This window comes from Myxine glutinosa, chromosome 12, assembly GCF_964187855.1.
Source record: "Myxine glutinosa chromosome 12, kmMyxGlut1.1, whole genome shotgun sequence".
NCBI classification, from domain to species: domain Eukaryota; kingdom Metazoa; phylum Chordata; class Myxini; order Myxiniformes; family Myxinidae; genus Myxine; species Myxine glutinosa.
In genome coordinates this window covers 59,090,479-59,108,959 of record NC_136272.1, presented here as the reverse complement: position 1 = coordinate 59,108,959, position 18,481 = coordinate 59,090,479, and the positions used below count along the sequence as shown (strand labels likewise).

Sequence of the window (18,481 nt, the reverse complement as noted above, 5' to 3'; positions counted from 1 at the left end):
ACAGATCTCAAGTTAAAAAGATTGACACCTGTATGACTATAGATATTTGATCCAGTTGTTTCTTGATTACGTTTTGTTTTGAAAAGCGATCTCTTCAAATATTTTAACATATTATTTTTCTTTTACAGAGAATAACATTGATCGATTGACAGGAGAGTGTAACAGACAAATCAGATATTGCCCTGTTCATATTCTAATCAGATGGAGAAATGGCCAAAAATTGATCTTTTTGTGGATGTAATATGTATACGGCCCTAAATGGAGTTCTTCCATGAGCCTCAATTTCTTTATTCAGAAAAAAACAAAGTAGCACATATCCTTTTTGTAACTAGAATTGAGAAAGACACAACAACAACAACAACATGCATTTTAAGGCCATTTTCCCTGCTAGAGCGGGGGTTAACCTTGCGGTCCCCATGACAATCTTCTCCATTTTCCCCTATTTTCTGCATCTCTCCTTGTTAACCCCCTTGCCCGCAATTCTTCTTCGACCATCTTTAGCCAAGTCTTTCTCGGTCTTCCCCGTCCTCTACCTCCTTCTACATTCATTTCCATCACTCTTCTCAACCAGTCACTTTCATCCTCCCTCAACACATGACCAAACCATCTCAACCTGTTCCTCTTCACAGCATCAATCACAGGCAATATTCCCATCATCTTTCGCAATTCATCATTTGTCTTCCTCTCTCTCAACGATACTCCGCACATCCGTCGAACCATTCGCATTTCCACCCTTTCCAAATCGAACCAATTGAGAAAGACACTGACATGTAAAATCTGTATGTTCTTTAAATAGCCGATCATCTCTATGTGTAGCATGTCTGTGATGGAAACACCTGTACCTACGCATAGTTCAAGTTTTGAACAAACTACATCCAAAATTAAAATATTTTATCAGCCCAACGGAAAAAGTGCCGAAATTCACCTTCCAAACTCATTAACTGTAACATAATTGCTTTGTAAAATTAAAAGAAGATGTAACGACAAGTGTTGTGTAAAAATATCATATAACATTAATGCAGACAATACAACCGCACTCTTTAACTGGAGAAACTCACACAAAATAATGTAGAAGATATAATCTTACAATGAATATACAAATAGCAGATATGAAACATTTAAAGGGAAGGAAAATGATTTAATAGGTACTTGTAACAGTATTCATATTTGTATTGTTCCACCGATTAATTATTCATATATTGAAAAACATGTTATTACACATTTTGTACAATGTCATCAGCAACCATGAAAAACCATGACAAAGGAAAAAGAAAACATGTTTTAAAAAGTTTATAGGATGAAAAGTAACAATTTTTAGATGAAAATTAATGATTTTAGAAGTTTGACCTTGAGTTGACCTTTGACCTTAAAATAGTTGGTTTACCAATTCAGTGATGCACGGTGCAATTTCTGTTTAATTTTCAAATCAATCAGATGAAAATTGGTGATTTTAGAAGTTTGACCTTGAGTTGACCTTTGACCTTAAAATAGTTGGTTTACCAATTCAGTGATGCACGATGCAATTTCTGTTTAATTTTCAAATCAATCAGATGAAATTTGGTGATTTTAGAAGTTTGACCTTGAGTTGACCTTTGACCTTTGACTTCAAAAATAGTTGGTTTCCCAATTTAGTGACTCAATATGCAAATGCTGTTCAACCTTCAAGTCAATCGGTTGGTAATTGACAATTTAAGAAATTTGACTTCAAGATGACCGTTGACCTCAAATTCAATCGGCTTCTTCCTTATGACCAACTCTACAAATCGATGGACTTTCATGAATATCTGTTTAAAATTGTGACTGTCGGCGATTGACAGACAAACAGACAGAACAACGCACAATACCAACCAATACACTTGAAAAGTCTTTCATTTTCGCAAGTAACAAACACACACCGGTCCATGTGAATTATAGGAAGGATTCAATAACCCAACAATGGCCATTGAAGTCAAATAAAACGTGAGTAGCCTCATGCTTTCCTTCTTGGAATGCAGCCATCTATTTCCACCACCTCGGGCCACGTACCATATTTGTTGGTCTCGGATGTACTCGGCATGTGCTGAAACAGATTACCAGACAGAGTGGCAGAGACATTCCGTGCTTTATTATGATTACAAGTGTGCATGTATATGTATGTATATATATATACATATACACATATATATATATATCATACGACAATATGTAATTTGGTTTCCGTCTGTCTGTCTGTCTGCGATACATTCGGTCGTTACTTCTCCAATCTCAACCAAACTTGACAGGACTAGGGGTAACACGATGGAGGTTGTACCGACTTGATTTGCCCCCCCCCCTCCCCAAAGGGAAGGGGTCATCTACCTTGAATGAAATCCATGTTAAGGTGTATATCTGTGTAAAAATAGTTTATCGTGGCATTTCTCCAAGGCCACTTCTCATAACAAAAGTAATAACAACACAAATAATATCCCTCCCCCCCCCCCCCCCCGGTCCCCCTCCCCAATGTATTTTTCCTCCTTGAACAAACGGCGTGTTAACATTTATAAATAGCTTATCATGGCGTTTTGTGAGGCACTCCAAAAATATTATAATCCTCAAAAAAAAAAAAAGATTACCTTTTTGAACAGTCGCTGCTGCTGTTTAACACGAACCTGAAAGTGAGGAAACCCGGGGTATGTTCAGTTGCCAAGCAGCTATCTAGTGCTTGCCAAGCCAACCGTTCCTTATCAACAGTTTTGAATGGAGTGCTTGCTTGGATGATTAAACCATTTCGCGAGCTTTCAACAAGAAACTTGGAAACTGAACATACCCCTGATGTTCTTGAGGCCCGAGCCGAAGTCTACTTACTGTAATCGATATATCCCAGAGAGGATAATAGCATGACACTTCCTGCCACTCCCATACGGAGTGGGTGTACTTGGGGTCTCTTTTGGGTCCTCGTGGCCTTTTGGGTCTTCAGAGCTCTCAGGATTTTTCTGGTCCTCTGGGTCTTTTGGGTCTTCTGGGTATATCAGGATCTTTGGGGTACTTTGGGTCCTAATGGTCTTCAGGGTCTTAGAGATCTTCAGGGGTCTTGGTGGTCTTAATGGTATTGGAGGTCTTAAAGGGTCTTCAAAGATCTAAGGGGTCTCAGCAGTCTGAAGTGTGAAAAGGTACATTCCAATATAATGTAATTAATAGAGCGGCCATGACTCTTCATTCATGCAAGGATGAGGAAGCGATGATGATGAGGAAGGAGTAATGATGATCGTGAGGACGAGCTGACGAGGGGTTTTGCTGTACTGTTAAAAAAACATCACGAGAGAAGGAGTAGGAGCAGTCTTGGAGTAGGAGTAGGAAGGAGCAGTCTTGGACTTGCTGGGCCTTATGCCATCAGCACTGACAATACGATCGAGAAATTCCACTTCTTGTAACATAAATCTACATTTGTCACATTTCACACGAACACTGGCTTTAACAAGCCATTTGAGAACCGCCTCAAGGTCACACAAGTGTTCGAGCTCAGTGTGACCGGTGATGAAAACATCATCGAGAACTAGAGCAATTCTACTGCGTCGGAAATATGCCTCCGCACAGTCCCTGCTCATGACAATGTCGTCGAGCAGGAAGATAGGGTCCCCATGCACCTCGCTGATATATTTTTCTAACTTACATTTTTTGAATCCTCAAGGTGTCTAGTAAACAAATTTTCATGTTCCCAAGACGAAATATTGTCCCATGGGGTCCGTTGGCTGCCATCTTTGCGGCCATCTTGGATTTCCAATGAAAATCGATAATTGGTATAACTTTTGAACTCGACGTCATACAGAGACAAATGACACCATTTTCAGGCCAATCCTGGCCTGAGGAATCATTTGAGAGGGTTATTTTCAGGATTTAAACAAGTTTAATACAAACTCGAAAACAAAAACTCGAAACTCGTTTTAACAAAACTCAAAAAGTATGGAAAACTCCAATAGGATTTCCACACAGCATCTTGCATGGGGACCATATCTTCCTGCTAGACCTGTAAAGGTAAACACTCTACTCCAAGGCAGATTTTGGTAAATTTTAAAGCTTGTAACCCAACAACATTTGTGCTGTATGATCCAAATGCTTATTACCCTCGCCAGAGGAGAGGGTATTGCATTTGTTTGTTTTTGTTTGTTTGTACGCACAGAATAAATATGATTTTCTCTGCAACCGTTGGTCCTATTGACAGGAAATGTTCACCATAGATGCAACTCCACCTGTATAATTTTTTTAATGATAATTACGACGTCATAGGTCACGTGGTTCGGCCGCCATCTTGGAAAAATCGAAAAACTTTGCACCTGTATATCTCTGAAAGTGCTGAATAGAAAAAAATTGAGACGGCTCATTGTAAAGAACTCTCCATGGGGAATAAAATATGTTAATGATGATGTCATAGGTGCCTCCATCATGACGTCATAATTCGACAAGTACAAAACTTCATCCAATGTAGATGAAATGTTTTCAGCACCATGTCGGCATAAACTGGTGGAGAAAAAAAAAATAATGATGACGTCATCGGTCACGTGGTTTGGCCGCCATCTTGGAAAACCCGAAAAACATTGCACCTCTGTATCTCCGAAAGGGCTGAATATAAAAAATTGAGACATGGCTCATTGTAAAGAACTTCCATGGGGAATAAAATATGTTAATGATGATGTCATAGGTGCCTCGATTATGACGTCATAATTTGACAAGTACAAAACTTCATCCGATTAAGATGAAATTTCTTGAGCATAATCTATATAAATAAAACACAGTTTGTGTGTGTGTGTGTATGTGTGTGTGTGTGTGTGTGTGTGTGTGTGTGTGTTACCGATAGACTCCCAAACGGAGAGGCTCACATGTCTTGATATTTGGCATAGACATGGCCATTGAGCCTGGGAAGGACATGGCCTACCTAAAAATATTTGACGAGATCCATCTTTTTTATTCATATTTACCTCAGCGCATTTCAGCAAGGAACATGGAATCGCAGCCGGTGCCAGAGCAGCTCGCTGATTCACTCAGAGCAATCACGTGATGTTCCATCCTCGCTGCCAGACCACTGAACGGAAAATATATAGAATGACCATTGCCATTCACACCACATAGGTGGAGATGCAGCTACCGGGCGCCATCTTGGTTGGCACTCGATGCTGGGCGATGGTGATTTCCGTCACACGTTTGCACGTAATTCAGAGCGAAAAGCGATTGCGTTTTTTCACCTTTTGTGCGATCGTGTTTTGTGTCGATTTTTGTCGATTTTGTGCGATATGAATTAAACGTCTTTGAAACAGCTGTGAAACGTCTTTCCACAACCCTTCCTTAACCGATTGAAGCAGTTTATTGCCGCACAAAATGGCATTTTAACAGTTGTCTGGCTTTTAAAATCTGGGACACGTTCAAAACAAACGAGATCCGTGAAGCGAGTTGGTCGAGTCATGCTAACCAAGATGGCGACACGGCGGCTACACTTTTCATGGAGTATGAGCGTTCTATATATTTTCAATTCAGTGCGCCAGACTCGCTCACGTACTTGATTTGTGGCATAGACATGGCCATTGGGCCTTCACGGTGTAATTTGTGCGAGACTTTTGTCGGAGTGAGCTCGAGTCGAGAGGGTGAATGTACGGGTTGGGAATGTATGGGTTGGGAATGTACGGGTTGGGAATGTACGGGTCTCCCTTCCCCCGCCCGGCAACGCCGGTACTGGAGGGCGTCACAGGATCGGTGAGTCTCCAAAATCCGCTTCGTGCTGTTGTTGCGAAGATGCAGGACGATGTCGCGATTGTTGTGCTGCGCTCCTCCCATGAGAACTGCAACGTCATTGTTGACTGGCCCTCCCCTTCTTCCCCTTCCCCCTCTCCCTCCCCCTCCCCCCTCCGTCCTCCCCCCTACGCTTCCCCCTCCCCTTCCCCCTTCCCCCTCCCCCTCCCCTTCTGCCTCCCCACCACCTCCCTTTCCCCTCTCCCCTCCCCCCCGTTCCCCACCCCGGCCCTGCCCTCTCCCCTCCCCCGCCCGGCAATGCCGGGTACTTCTGCTAGTCTAGGAATAAATGAGTTTAGAAAAAAATAAGGATGACGTCATCGGTCACGTGGTTCGGCCGCCATATTTGTTTTTACACAAAAACCTTAAAAAACCACTGAAAATACATCCTGGCGAGGGTTTGCAATCTCTGATTGCTCTTTTTCTTGTTTATTAATGTAATCTCTTTTTTTCTTGTAGAGTGAAGGCCTTATTGTATAATTAGCCAGAACTGTGCCTAGGTGATGGTGATAATGAACTTAATAATCCTAGTGTAGTTATAGTGGGGTGGTGGATAATCATGCCAAAGTCACAGAAACGCAAGAGTGATAATGGTGGTGGGTCAGAAGAACTGCGGAAGCGTCTTCCTGTGAGCTGTATTTACATGTGAGTGCCATTCCACATCTAGATTTTACACCGCTGAGTCAAGTCAAGGGGTCTGCCACTGACAAGCTGGCTCAGCTACATGATATTTGTGACAGACGACTCATGGAACCTCTTGATTCACCATATCGCATGGAGGATGCCTGTAATCACATCCCAGAGAGTCTTCCTGGTGTGGATTTAGAAACAATTTGCTTTCATAGAGGCTGCTACCAAAACTTTACAAGAAACCAGGATCGCCTGAAGTGTAGTGCTATATCTACTGAAGCCGCAACATCACACTCCCATCATAAACTTCCATCATCCTCTGCCATGCAGCTGTTCCCTCCAGAATGTATCTTCTGTGGAAGGCTTCAACTGAAAGTGTCGGGAAAGACTGAGCGATGCATCAATTTCGCAGTATTCAAGGACAAGGACAGAGCCTTGAAGGAGTCTTCGTGGAAACAGATTGAGCCTCGAGCCCTAGAACTAAGGCTACATAGTCTACATGGCATGGTGCAAGGCGAGGACCTGTTTGCGAGAGAGGCCAATTTCCACAACTCCTGTCGCAAGTCCTCATCGCCTCATCGTCTTCTGTACATCCAATAATTGGAAAGAAATGGCTTCCCCAATCCAGAGTACAGAAGTGATAAGCTGAAGGCCCGACTTGAGAACCATGATATTCATGAGTTGATCGCCTTTGCCAAGGTCAATCCAGGTGACAGAGGCTGCATCACCTACAACCTGGTCTACAGTGCCAGCATCTCCGTCGCAGATGCGGTGACCTATGCATATAAGCTGGGGACCAAAGACAAGTATGAGGATGTGGCCCTGTTTCTTCGAGCTATGATCCAGCGGGCGTTCAACGAGTCGAAATCACTTCCTTGGCCTCCTACAGCTGATGATCTTCAGGTCAAGTCACCAGATGAACTCCTTCCATCGGACCTCGTGAAGTTCCTGAACTTCGTCATCTCTGGTGATGCAGACGTGGAGAAGTGTGAGAAGATGAGGTGCATCGTGGTCTCTATAGGCCAGGTATGCCATAACTCTCCGTGTTCACATATGTCTAGTTTTTTAAGCAATCGGTCTCAACTTTTTTAGTAATCGTTTTGTTTTATGCGAGTTGCTCTCATACTATAATGTGAACTATGGTGGTGGTTAATCATATTCAAAAAGGGTGTTATAACACACACAAACTTCCCAGGCCTTGTGACTAATTAATTAAGTACACAGGTATTTCTGACTTCATTTGTAGAACCCTCACTAAGCGGCGTGCACACTCCAGAAAGCTCTCCAACGAAATAGGTGATAAGGAATGGCTGGCTTGGCAAGCAATAGCAAGCTGATTGCTTATGGTTGAAAGGGCCGAGGAATTTTATAAACAGATCGCAGGTACAGTGGAGTGACACCCTATCCCATGGAAGTATGAATTAAGTTAAAGTATATTATTAATTTAAATAAAAAACTAACCCCAGAAGGAGAATAACAGCCTCACTTAAATAAATGAACTTATACACTTTTTAGTTATAAAAATCGCAAGATATGGTAAATTTTGACAGATTTCACTCCAGATTTGGACATTTATTTAGTCTACAGGATCCAATCCTCATATGCGAATCCAGATTTTGATGATATTGTCGCGTCACCTGGGATTAAGATCCCCGAGCTGATGGATAGCCGTAAAGAGCATAAATTCCGAGGCGTACTCCGAACCTTGCGGGATTGTGGCACATGCGGGAAGGCCCGAGCCTTATCTAATTGGGAAGACACACAGGGGTTAATCCGAACCCACAAACACAAAGACGGGACAGCAAAATCCACATTACAAGAAAAGTAAGATTCGACAAATAATGATTTTATGAAAATAAATGCAAATAACAATGAAAGGTGAAGTAAAAACTAAAATTCCTAATTGAGACGTCTCCACTACGACTCATATACAAACACGGGGAAAACAAAAGGAAAAGGAAAATAAATAATGCTTTGGTAACCGGCCGGCACTCAGCTTTGCGTCCCCAAATGGCTGGTAAGGTTTGCTGGTTGCTGGTCGCCTCCAAACCACTGCACGGGAAACGCAGAGTGTGCTCTTTGACGTCCAGAGGAAACACGACGTGGACCCAGTCCACCGCCGAAGGCCATCCTGTGTCTTGTAGTTCCGAATGTCCCGAACCGCTGTTTCTCACCAGCCCATTCCCACGAGCGCACACGAACCAAATACTACATGCCCGTGACCAAGCCAGAACAAGGAGGAAATGCGACTGCCGAATATCAAAGCCAGGACCAGAAGCGTGAGTAAGATGGTGCGACCGCATCTTTTTTTCCCCTTCACTCTCCAATGTTCCACGATGATGTCACACTCTGTCCAATCACCCAGCTCCACTCAATCTCACCATCTCACCTCCATCTCACCATCTCACCTCCACCAATCACAAAGGCCGGGCGTAGCCTCCTCGTTACTAGTCATCGGGGGTGAAGTCTGATCTCCGTTCGGGAGTGTTCAGATGGCGTCGAAGGCCATGAGGCAGGTTTTGACTGGCCGATCGGCAAATGTGCTGGGTGTTGGTTAGCCCTGGTGGGGTGTGAGCAAATGAGTCCATTTACAGTGCAATTGTTGTAGTTATTGTAATGGCGGCCCTTTTGATGCAATAACAACGAAGGGAAAAATCACAGGGCAATTACACACTGGGGTTTATCCTTAAGCCCTACCTAATTAGCATAGCTCCACCCCTCATATGGAGACACATAAACGCTCTTACCTGGACAGTCGGCATAACTTAATTTACATCGAGGTGGGTTCTTCTTCTTCGCGACACCCGGAGCATGCTAATTTATACGATTCTATCTCGGCCAAGGTATTTAATTCCCCCTACCGCTACAAATGTAACAATATGCTTCAATTATTTAATTATAATCGATCGTGTTTCCAAGGCAAGGCACATTTGAAGAGGCCGAAACAAAATGGCAGCTTAAGAACCCAACGAGTGGCAGTGGGCTGACCAAGATGGCAGGCCGCCATATTGGTAAGGCTTTTTAGGGTTTTTTCTTATGAGCACCTCGTTAATCATCTTCAAAAAGGGTGTTATAACACACCCAAACACCCAGTTTTTATCATTACACCCAGTTATAATACACCCAAACACCCAGTTTTTATCATTACACCCAGTTATAACAAACCCAAACACCCAGTTTTTATCATAACACCCAGTTATAACACACCAAAACATCCAGTTTTTATCATAACACCCAGTTATAACACACCCAAACACCCAGTTTTTATCATAACACCCAGTTATAACACACCAAAACAACGTTTTTATCATAAGACCCAGTTATAACACACCCAAACACCCAGTTTTTATCATAGCACCCAGTTATAACACACCCAAACACCCAGCTTTTATCATTACACCCAGTTATAATACACCCAAACACCCAGTTTTTATCATTACACCAAGTTATAACACACCCAAACACCCAGTTTTTATCATTACACCCAGTTATAACATACCCAAACACCCAGTTTTTATCATTACACACAGTTATAACACACCCAAACGCCCAGTTGGAAGTCCAGGTGTATGCATGCAAAGTTTGGGGCCGCAAGGATTCATGGTTTTGGAGTTATGGAGGACACAGACGGATGGACGGACACTGCCTTCTATTATTATAGAAGTTAAATGAAAGAATAGAAGTTCTAACAGAAATAAAACAGCGAAATATCAGATTTATCAAATATCATAAACAATCAAACCCTGAAATCATACATATAAACAATCAAACCCTGAATTCATACATATAAACAATCAAACCCTGAATTCATACATATAAACAATCAAACCCTTGAATTCATACATATAAACAATCAAACCCTGAATTCATACATATAAACAATCAAACCCCTGAATTCATACATATAAACAATCAAACCCTGAATTCATACATATAAACAATCAAACCCTTGAATTCATACATATAAACAATCAAACCCTTGAATTCATACATATAAACAATCAAACCCTGAATTCATACATATAAACAATCAAACCCTGAATTCATACATATAAACAATCAAACCCTTGAATTCATACATATAAACAATCAAACCCTGAATTCATACATATAAACAATCAAACCCTGAATTCATACATATAAACAATCAAACCTTGAATTCATACATATAAACAATCAAACCTTGAATTCATACATATAAACAATCAAACCTTGAATTCATACATATAAACAATCAAACCCTGAATTCATACATATAAACAATCAAACCCTTGAATTCATACATATAAACAATCAAACCCTGAATTCATACATATAAACAATCAAACCTTGAATTCATACATATAAACAATCAAACCCTGAATTCATACATATAAACAATCAAACCCTTGAATTCATACATATAAACAATCAAACCCTTGAATTCATACATAAAAACAATCAAACCTTGAATTCATACATATAAACAATCAAACCCTTGAATTCATACATATAAACAATCAAACGCTGAATTCATACATATAAACAATCAAACCCTGAATTCATACATATAAACAATCAAACCCTGAATTCATACATATAAACAATCAAACCTTGAATTCATACATATAAACAATCAAACCCTTGAATTCATACATATAAACAATCAAACGCTGAATTCATACATATAAACAATCAAACCCTGAATTCATACATATAAACAATCAAACCCTGAATTCATACATATAAACAATCAAACCCTGAATTCATACATATAAACAATCAAACCCTGAATTCATACATATAAACAATCAAACCCCTGAATTCATACATATAAACAATCAAACCCTGAATTCATACATATAAACAATCAAACCCTTGAATTCATACATATAAACAATCAAACCCTGAATTCATACATATAAACAATCAAACCCTTGAATTCATACATAAAAACAATCAAACCTTGAATTCATACATATAAACAATCAAACCCTTGAATTCATACATATAAACAATCAAACGCTGAATTCATACATATAAACAATCAAACCCTGAATTCATACATATAAACAATCAAACCCTGAATTCATACATATAAACAATCAAACCTTGAATTCATACATATAAACAATCAAACCCTGAATTCATACATATAAACAATCAAACCCTTGAATTCATACATATAAACAATCAAACCCTTGAATTCATACATAAAAACAATCAAACCTTGAATTCATACATATAAACAATCAAACCCTTGAATTCATACATATAAACAATCAAACCCTGAATTCATACATATAAACAATCAAACCCTGAATTCATACATATAAACAATCAAACCCTGAATTCATACATGTAAACAATCAAACCCCTGAATTCATACATATAAACAATCAAACCCTGAATTCATACATATAAACAATCAAACCCTGAATTCATACATATAAACAATCAAACCTTGAATTCATACATATAAACAATCAAACCCTGAATTCATACATATAAACAATCAAACCCCTCATACATATAAACAATCAAACCCTTGAATTCATACATATAAACAATCAAACCTTGAATTCATACATATAAACAATCAAACCCTTGAATTCATACATATAAACAATCAAACCCTTGAATTCATACATATAAACAATCAAACCCTGAATTCATACATGTAAACAATCAAACCTTGAATTCATACATATAAACAATCAAACCCTGAATTCATACATATTGTTGCGAATATGGAATTTGGCCTCCATATCCGCTTGTAAATATTCCCCTATTTTCTCCAATACTCCCCAACTTTCCCCGATCCCCCATTCCCTAGTCCCATTGCATGTAAATAACAATCAGTAGAGCCGACCTTCCCCTTATTCCCCCATTAAATGTCGTGCCCAGGTCCACCGCACCACACGTAGACAACTTTCGGACATCTTCCTAGTTATTCTTATTCTATGTCAGTTAAGGCCTCGTCTCCATTAATTATGACTCTTCGTTGCACCAGAATGTGATTATATGGCATCAGTAGTGAGTTTAGGACCTTTCCCATACCTCCTCCCATCTTCTTCCCCAAACAACAACAATAACAACAACTACAACAACAATTACAACTACAACTACAACTACAACAACAATTACAACTACAACTACGACTACAACAACAGAGGGGCGGGGAGTGTGCGTCCTCACACCGGCTCGGTTACCCGCCATGACCATACGCTCCACGGCGTTACCCCGAAGGGGCTGGCTGTCAGCTCCTCGTCAGGGGCGGAGCCAGTAACCCCCCCCCCGCACGCACCCAATGAGAAGCAACGTGCCGATTCCACGAGGCGGAGCTAACGAGCCGAGGGCGTGTCACTCCCCGCCGGATATACGCGGCCACGCGCCGGATGTGACGTGAGATGCGCCCCCAGCCTGGAGAGAGAAGTCGCCACCCCTCGAGCGCTGCAATACCTCCACCGCATCTCTTAAACTGGACCGTACGTGATCCTGCCCTGAGCCCAGGTGCACCTGGAGCGATCGCTACCCGCCTGTCCTGTCCATCAATCCCCGTGTGAGTGAGCCTTGTCCCGTTTATCTGTCGTCCGTTGGGGTTAATATAAGTGTGTTTAAGTGCCCACCTTCCTATGTTTCCCTCTTGTCCCTGTAATCTAAACCTTCCGCATTATTGTAATAACAACCTTTGAGAACCGTATCCCTGGTGTCGTGTCGTATTAATTCCAGCCGTGTGTCTTCTTTTTCCTTCATTGGTCTAGCATAGCGCGATTAGTCAACCCCGGGTGCAATCGGGGTAACTTGTACGGATACGGCGGCCATCCCGCTCGGCCCACCATACCATCAAAGTCGTATCTGTAACAATTGGTGTCGAGGAGTGGAATTCGAACCCGGGACTAAATTAGTTAGGCCCAAATTTTGGGAGGGAAAATCGATTCGGAGCGCGTTTCCCGCGCGAAATTATAACGGCGAAATTTGAATTTGTTTTACGAAAATAAAAAATAAAAACCGAATTTTGAAAGTCGCGCTATGGCGGATCAAGACAGCTGGGGTCCGGTAAAGGAGAGTGAGGTAGGGTCGATCCAGGACCAAAATGAGGGACAGGAGGAGAGCGAAGCAGTGAGGGCGGCAGGTTCGCAAAATAGCGCCGTCACGCACGAAGAAGCGGGCGCGCAAAATGGCGCCTCGCTGATCACCGCGCCAGCGACCGTGGCAGCGCCCCCGATGGATTGGGGCCTTTTTTTTATACAAATGAAGGCCCTTATGGCCCAGAATAGTGAGCGATTGGAGGGCCGGATGGATGCTCAGGGTGAGCGATTGGAGGGCCAAATGGGGGTAATGGGAAACCAAATGGGGGTAATGAGGGACGAAGCGAGGGGTACCAGTGAGAAGTTAGACAATAATTTTGAGGGGTTAGACAACGGGATAAAAGAAGTGAAAAATGGGTTAACGGGGGTAGAAAACAGAATGGCCGCTCAAGAGAATCAAATGGAAGGGATGCAAAAGGGGTTAGAGGGGGTAGAAAATAGAATGGCTGCCCAGGAGAATCAGATAGAGGGAGTGAAAAATGGGTTAGAGGGGTTAGAAAACAGTATGGAAGGCAAATTGAGGGACATGAGGGACCAAGCGGAAAGGGAAGTTAAACAAATGGAGCAGCAGATAGAGGGGGTCAGAATGGGGGTAGAAACCAAACTGGATGCTCACAGGGAGGAAATGGAGCAGATGAGGGTGGCATCTGGGCAGGAGATGCAAGTGATGGGAGAGGAGATCAGAAGAGGAGTGAGTGAGGAGGTCGGAGGAGTGCGCGAGGAGGTGAGGCACTGTAAGGAGCGCATGGAGAAAGAGGTGAGAAAGGGGACTGTAAAATTGCAAGGTGGTATAGAGGAGTTGACGCTGGGAGTAGAACAACTGACAGTGGGACAAAAGGAGTTGGGGGACCAGGTAAAGAAGAACACAGCGGTAATAGAGGGTTTAAAATCGACACAGAAGGAGATGAAAAAGGACGTAGGGGTAATTAAAAAAGAGTGCCAGACGGTACATGAGGACCTGACGAGGAAAATGGACAAGGTGGTAGAGGTAATGGAGGTTAAAGAGCGGGAGGTGCGGGAGCACATAGAAAAAAATAAAGTGGAGTTAGAGGAAGAACTTAAAGGGGCGCACGAAGAGATGAGGGAGATGAAGCAAAAATTAGAAGAAGTGGAAGAAGGGGTGAGCGAAATTAAGAAGCGACGGAGAGAGGATAAGAAAGAGATAAAGGAGGAAGTAAAAGAATTGGTCCAAAGTCTGTGTTCGGATCGTGATGATGTGCTCATTAACCGGATGAGGGATTCGCAGGTGATGGAGGAGAAGCGAAGAGAAAGAGGACCCGGTGTAAGTGGTGACCAATATGGTCGTGCGTATGATGCGCCAGGTGATTTAATAAGCTTGGGGGTCGAGATAGACCCGGATGTTCGTGAGAGGCCAAGCGTGAGGTGTATGGCTGGTCCGGAGGGTATGGAACGAGAGGTGCGAGGTGTGGGTGAGCAAGGTTGTGGTGGTATGGAATGGGTAGCGGGTTGCGGAGGTGTGACCCATGCATCGACACCAACAGGGGTAGTTGTTGGAGGGACCGGGGAGGCACGAGAGCCCCTTGGGGGTAATGTACTGTGGGGGCCCGGCCGGTTCGGCCCCGCGCTGACCCCGCAAGGGGCGACGCACGGGGTCCGGCCGGCGGGCAACGACTCGCATACGAGGTGGTCCCACAAGGTCCCACTCGCGCCGTATGACGGCAAGAGTGATCTACGCGCGTACCTGGCGCAGTTCGACTGTGTGTGTAAGGGTAACGGTTGGGGTGAGGACGAAGGTGGAGTACACCTGGTGGCCGCATTGCGCGGCGCGGCGGCGGAGGTGCTGACGGCATTACCAGCGGGTGCTCTCACCCTGCCAGCCCTCCGCGACGCCCTAATTAATCGATTTGGAATAGAACAGCAGAGCGAGCTTGTTAAAGCTCAGCTCGCGCTGCGAAAGCGCAAGCCCCAGGAAGCCATCGGGGAACTTGCCCACGACATTCGCCGCGCAGTGGGGATCGCACATGCTAGCATGGCAGCGGATTCCCGGGAAAGCCTGGCGCTGGACCATTTTATCCAGGCCCTCCCGGATATTGAGCTCCGGCAACAGCTCGCCATGTGGCGCCCGCAGACTCTGAGCCAGGCGGCTGACGCTGCGGCCCGTTGGGAAGCAGCGAGGCCCCTGGCCCGGGGGGGCGAGCGTCTCGCAATGGCGGTCCGCCAGATGGGACCCCCGATGGAGGGCGGACCCCTTAGGGGGCCCGCCCCCGACGTGGGTCCTGACCTGGCGGGCATGGTCCGGAGGCTGGTGGACCAGCGCCTGGCAGGACCTGGACCATGGCAGGCGGCCCCGGAGGTGGCCCGCGGTGGACCACGAGCGGGTAATCCAATTCGGACCTACAGGGGGGGGAATTTGGAATTCCGGAGGCAAGCACCTTACCAGGTGAGGTGCTATACCTGCAACCGCCTGGGTCACCTGGCGCGGCACTGTCGAAACGCGCGCCGGGATGATCCCCGGCAGTTGAGGTCCTCAACTCCGCCCAGGGGGGAGCGGGTTAGCCGACCCCAGACACCCCCCCGCCAGACCCCGGGAAACTAGAAGGTGTCGGGCACGTAGGGCGGTGTTCGGCAGCAGAGGATGGAGGAGAGCCCTCATTGACGCGACAGGTCATTTATTGTGGCCAAATTGGAACCGGTAGCCTGACAATTAGATGCAAAATTGCCGGCGTGGGGGTAGACGCCGTAGTGGACACAGGAGCTAGCGCCACGATCATCAGCCCTGTGGTCCTTGATTCGAGTGCAGGTGGCTGGGATAAGATCCAGCGCCTGCAAAATTATAGTTTGCAGCTTGCTACCGGGGTAACGGCCCCGATCATAGGGCGTGGTTCTGTGACCCTCAAGTTAGGGTCGGTAAGGAGGGAGATAGATGTTTGGGTGGCGGAGGTGTGCGACCCATGTTTAATAGGGTTGGACCTGTTGACTGCCAGCGGTTGTAAAATCGACTTGTGCCGGGGGATCCTGCAGGTGGGAGTAGAAGAGCTGCCGTTAGGGGGAGTGAGCACGGCCGAGAGAGCGGAGCTGGAGGCTTCCGAGGCCGTGACCATCCCCCCAAGGGCCGAGGCGATAGTGCCGGCCCGATGGGCAGCTCGCCCAACATGGCAGGAGTCCTGCGGCCTGGTCGAACCGGTGGCAGCGCAGTCCATACCGGGTTTAATCGTGGGCCGCACCCTTGTAAAAACGAACGGACCGGTAGTGGCCGTCCGAGTAATAAATATGAGTACAGAACCACGCACTATAGTAAGGGGCACGAGGGTAGCTGGCTGCACCCCCGTTGAGGAAGTCGCGACAGTGAGGGGCGAGAACGTCCAGCCGAGCCGACCCCGGGGGGAGCCTTCAATGACAAGTAGGAATTGGCCCGATCCCATTTGCGAGATGGTAAATCGTAGCAGCGTAGAGTTGGGAGGTACCCAGAGGGAGGCCTTACACAAACTGGTTGGGTCCCATTTGGACCTCTTCTCCTTGTCCACCGAGGATATTGGACGTACGGGCCTGGTGAAACATCAGATCCACACCGGTGAGGCCCGGCCTATTCGTCAGGCCGCCCGACGGCTCCCTTGGAGCAAGAGGGCGGAAGCTGACGAGCAGGTTGCAAAAATGCTCGACGCAGGTGTGATCGAGCCCTCGGGAAGTCCTTGGATGTCACCTGTTGTGCTGGTCAAAAAGAAGGATGGGACCACGCGGTTCTGCGTGGACTATCGCCAGCTAAACAACGTGACACTCAAGGACTCATATCCCCTGCCAAGGATTGATGACACCCTCGATGCCGTTGCGGGCTCAAATTGGTTCACAACTTTGGACCTCAAGAGTGGGTATTGGCAGGTGGAGATGGATAGGGCAGGGAAGGAGAAAACGGCATTTTCCACAGGTAAGGGACTGTATCAGTTTACTGTGATGCCGTTTGGTTTGTGTAACGCCCCCGCCACCTTTGAGAGATTGATGGAGCATGTACTAGGCGGCATGCCATGGCAATCATGCCTGGTGTACCTGGATGACGTCCTGGTACATGCCCAAACGTTCCCCCAGGCACTAGCTAATTTGGACCAGGTGTTCGGGTGCCTCAGACAGGCAGGGTTGAAGCTGAACCCGAGTAAGTGCACTTTGTTTGCAAGAGAGGTGGCCTATCTAGGTCACGTGATTGGCCGCGAGGGGGTAAAAACAGACCCAGACAAAATTAAAGCGGTAGAGGAGTGGCCCGCACCACGTACCATCAAAGAGGTGCGGGGATTTTTGGGACTCTGCTCCTACTACCGGCGCTTTGTGGCGAAATTTGCGGAGTTGGCCCGTCCCCTCCACCGGCTTACGGAGAAGGGGACGCGATTTAATTGGACACGGGAGTGCCACGAGGCCTTCCAAAAATTGAAGGGGTGTCTAACATCCGCACCCCTTCTAGCTTACCCCACTAGTGACGGGACATTTACCCTGGACACGGATGCGAGCCAGGAAGGATTGGGCGCAGTTTTGTCTCAGACACAGGAGGGCGTGGAGAGAGTGATTGGTTATTATAGTCGGGCCTTAAGTAGGCCCGAGAGAAATTATTGCGTCACTCGCAAAGAGTTATTGGCTATGCTGGCTGCCATGAACCATTTCCACCCGTACTTGTACGGGCGGAAATTTTTGGTTAGAACTGACCATTCCTCCTTGCAATGGCTCCTTCGGTTCAAGGAACCGGAGGGCCAAATTGCAAGGTGGTTGGAAAAGTTGCAGCAGTACGATTTTGATGTGGCCCATAGGGCCGGGAAGGCCCATGGTAATGCGGACGCACTCTCTCGGCGTCCTTGTCTGGGGGAAAACTGTAAATTTTGTGCGAGACACGAGGAGAGGGAGCAATTGGGCGATTCCGCCCCGATTCTCGTCGTCCGGGCAACCCGGGTGAGAGGGCCAATTTTGCCACTAACCGCGGACGAGGAATTTGGAGAGTTGGCTTGGAGCACGGCCCAGCAGGAGGATCCTGTTCTGGGGCCGGTGTTCCAATGGGTCAAATTGGGGCAAAGACCAAAGGGGGAAGAGGTCACCCCCCTCGGGGCACA

General features: G+C 45.4%; 1 protein-coding gene across 1 annotated transcript in view; it reads right to left on the bottom strand.

Annotated features, from left to right (window-relative positions):
- Positions 1-272: 272 nt before the first annotated feature.
- Positions 273-18,481, bottom strand: part of LOC137437433 (protein FAM3D) — a 115,156-nt gene continuing 96,947 nt past the window's right edge. Inside the window, exon 9 of the mRNA XM_068131749.2 lies at positions 273-2,059. Coding sequence (XP_067987850.2) covers positions 1,970-2,059 — 90 coding nt within the window. The 3' untranslated portion in view covers positions 273-1,969. The remainder of the gene's footprint in view (positions 2,060-18,481) is intronic.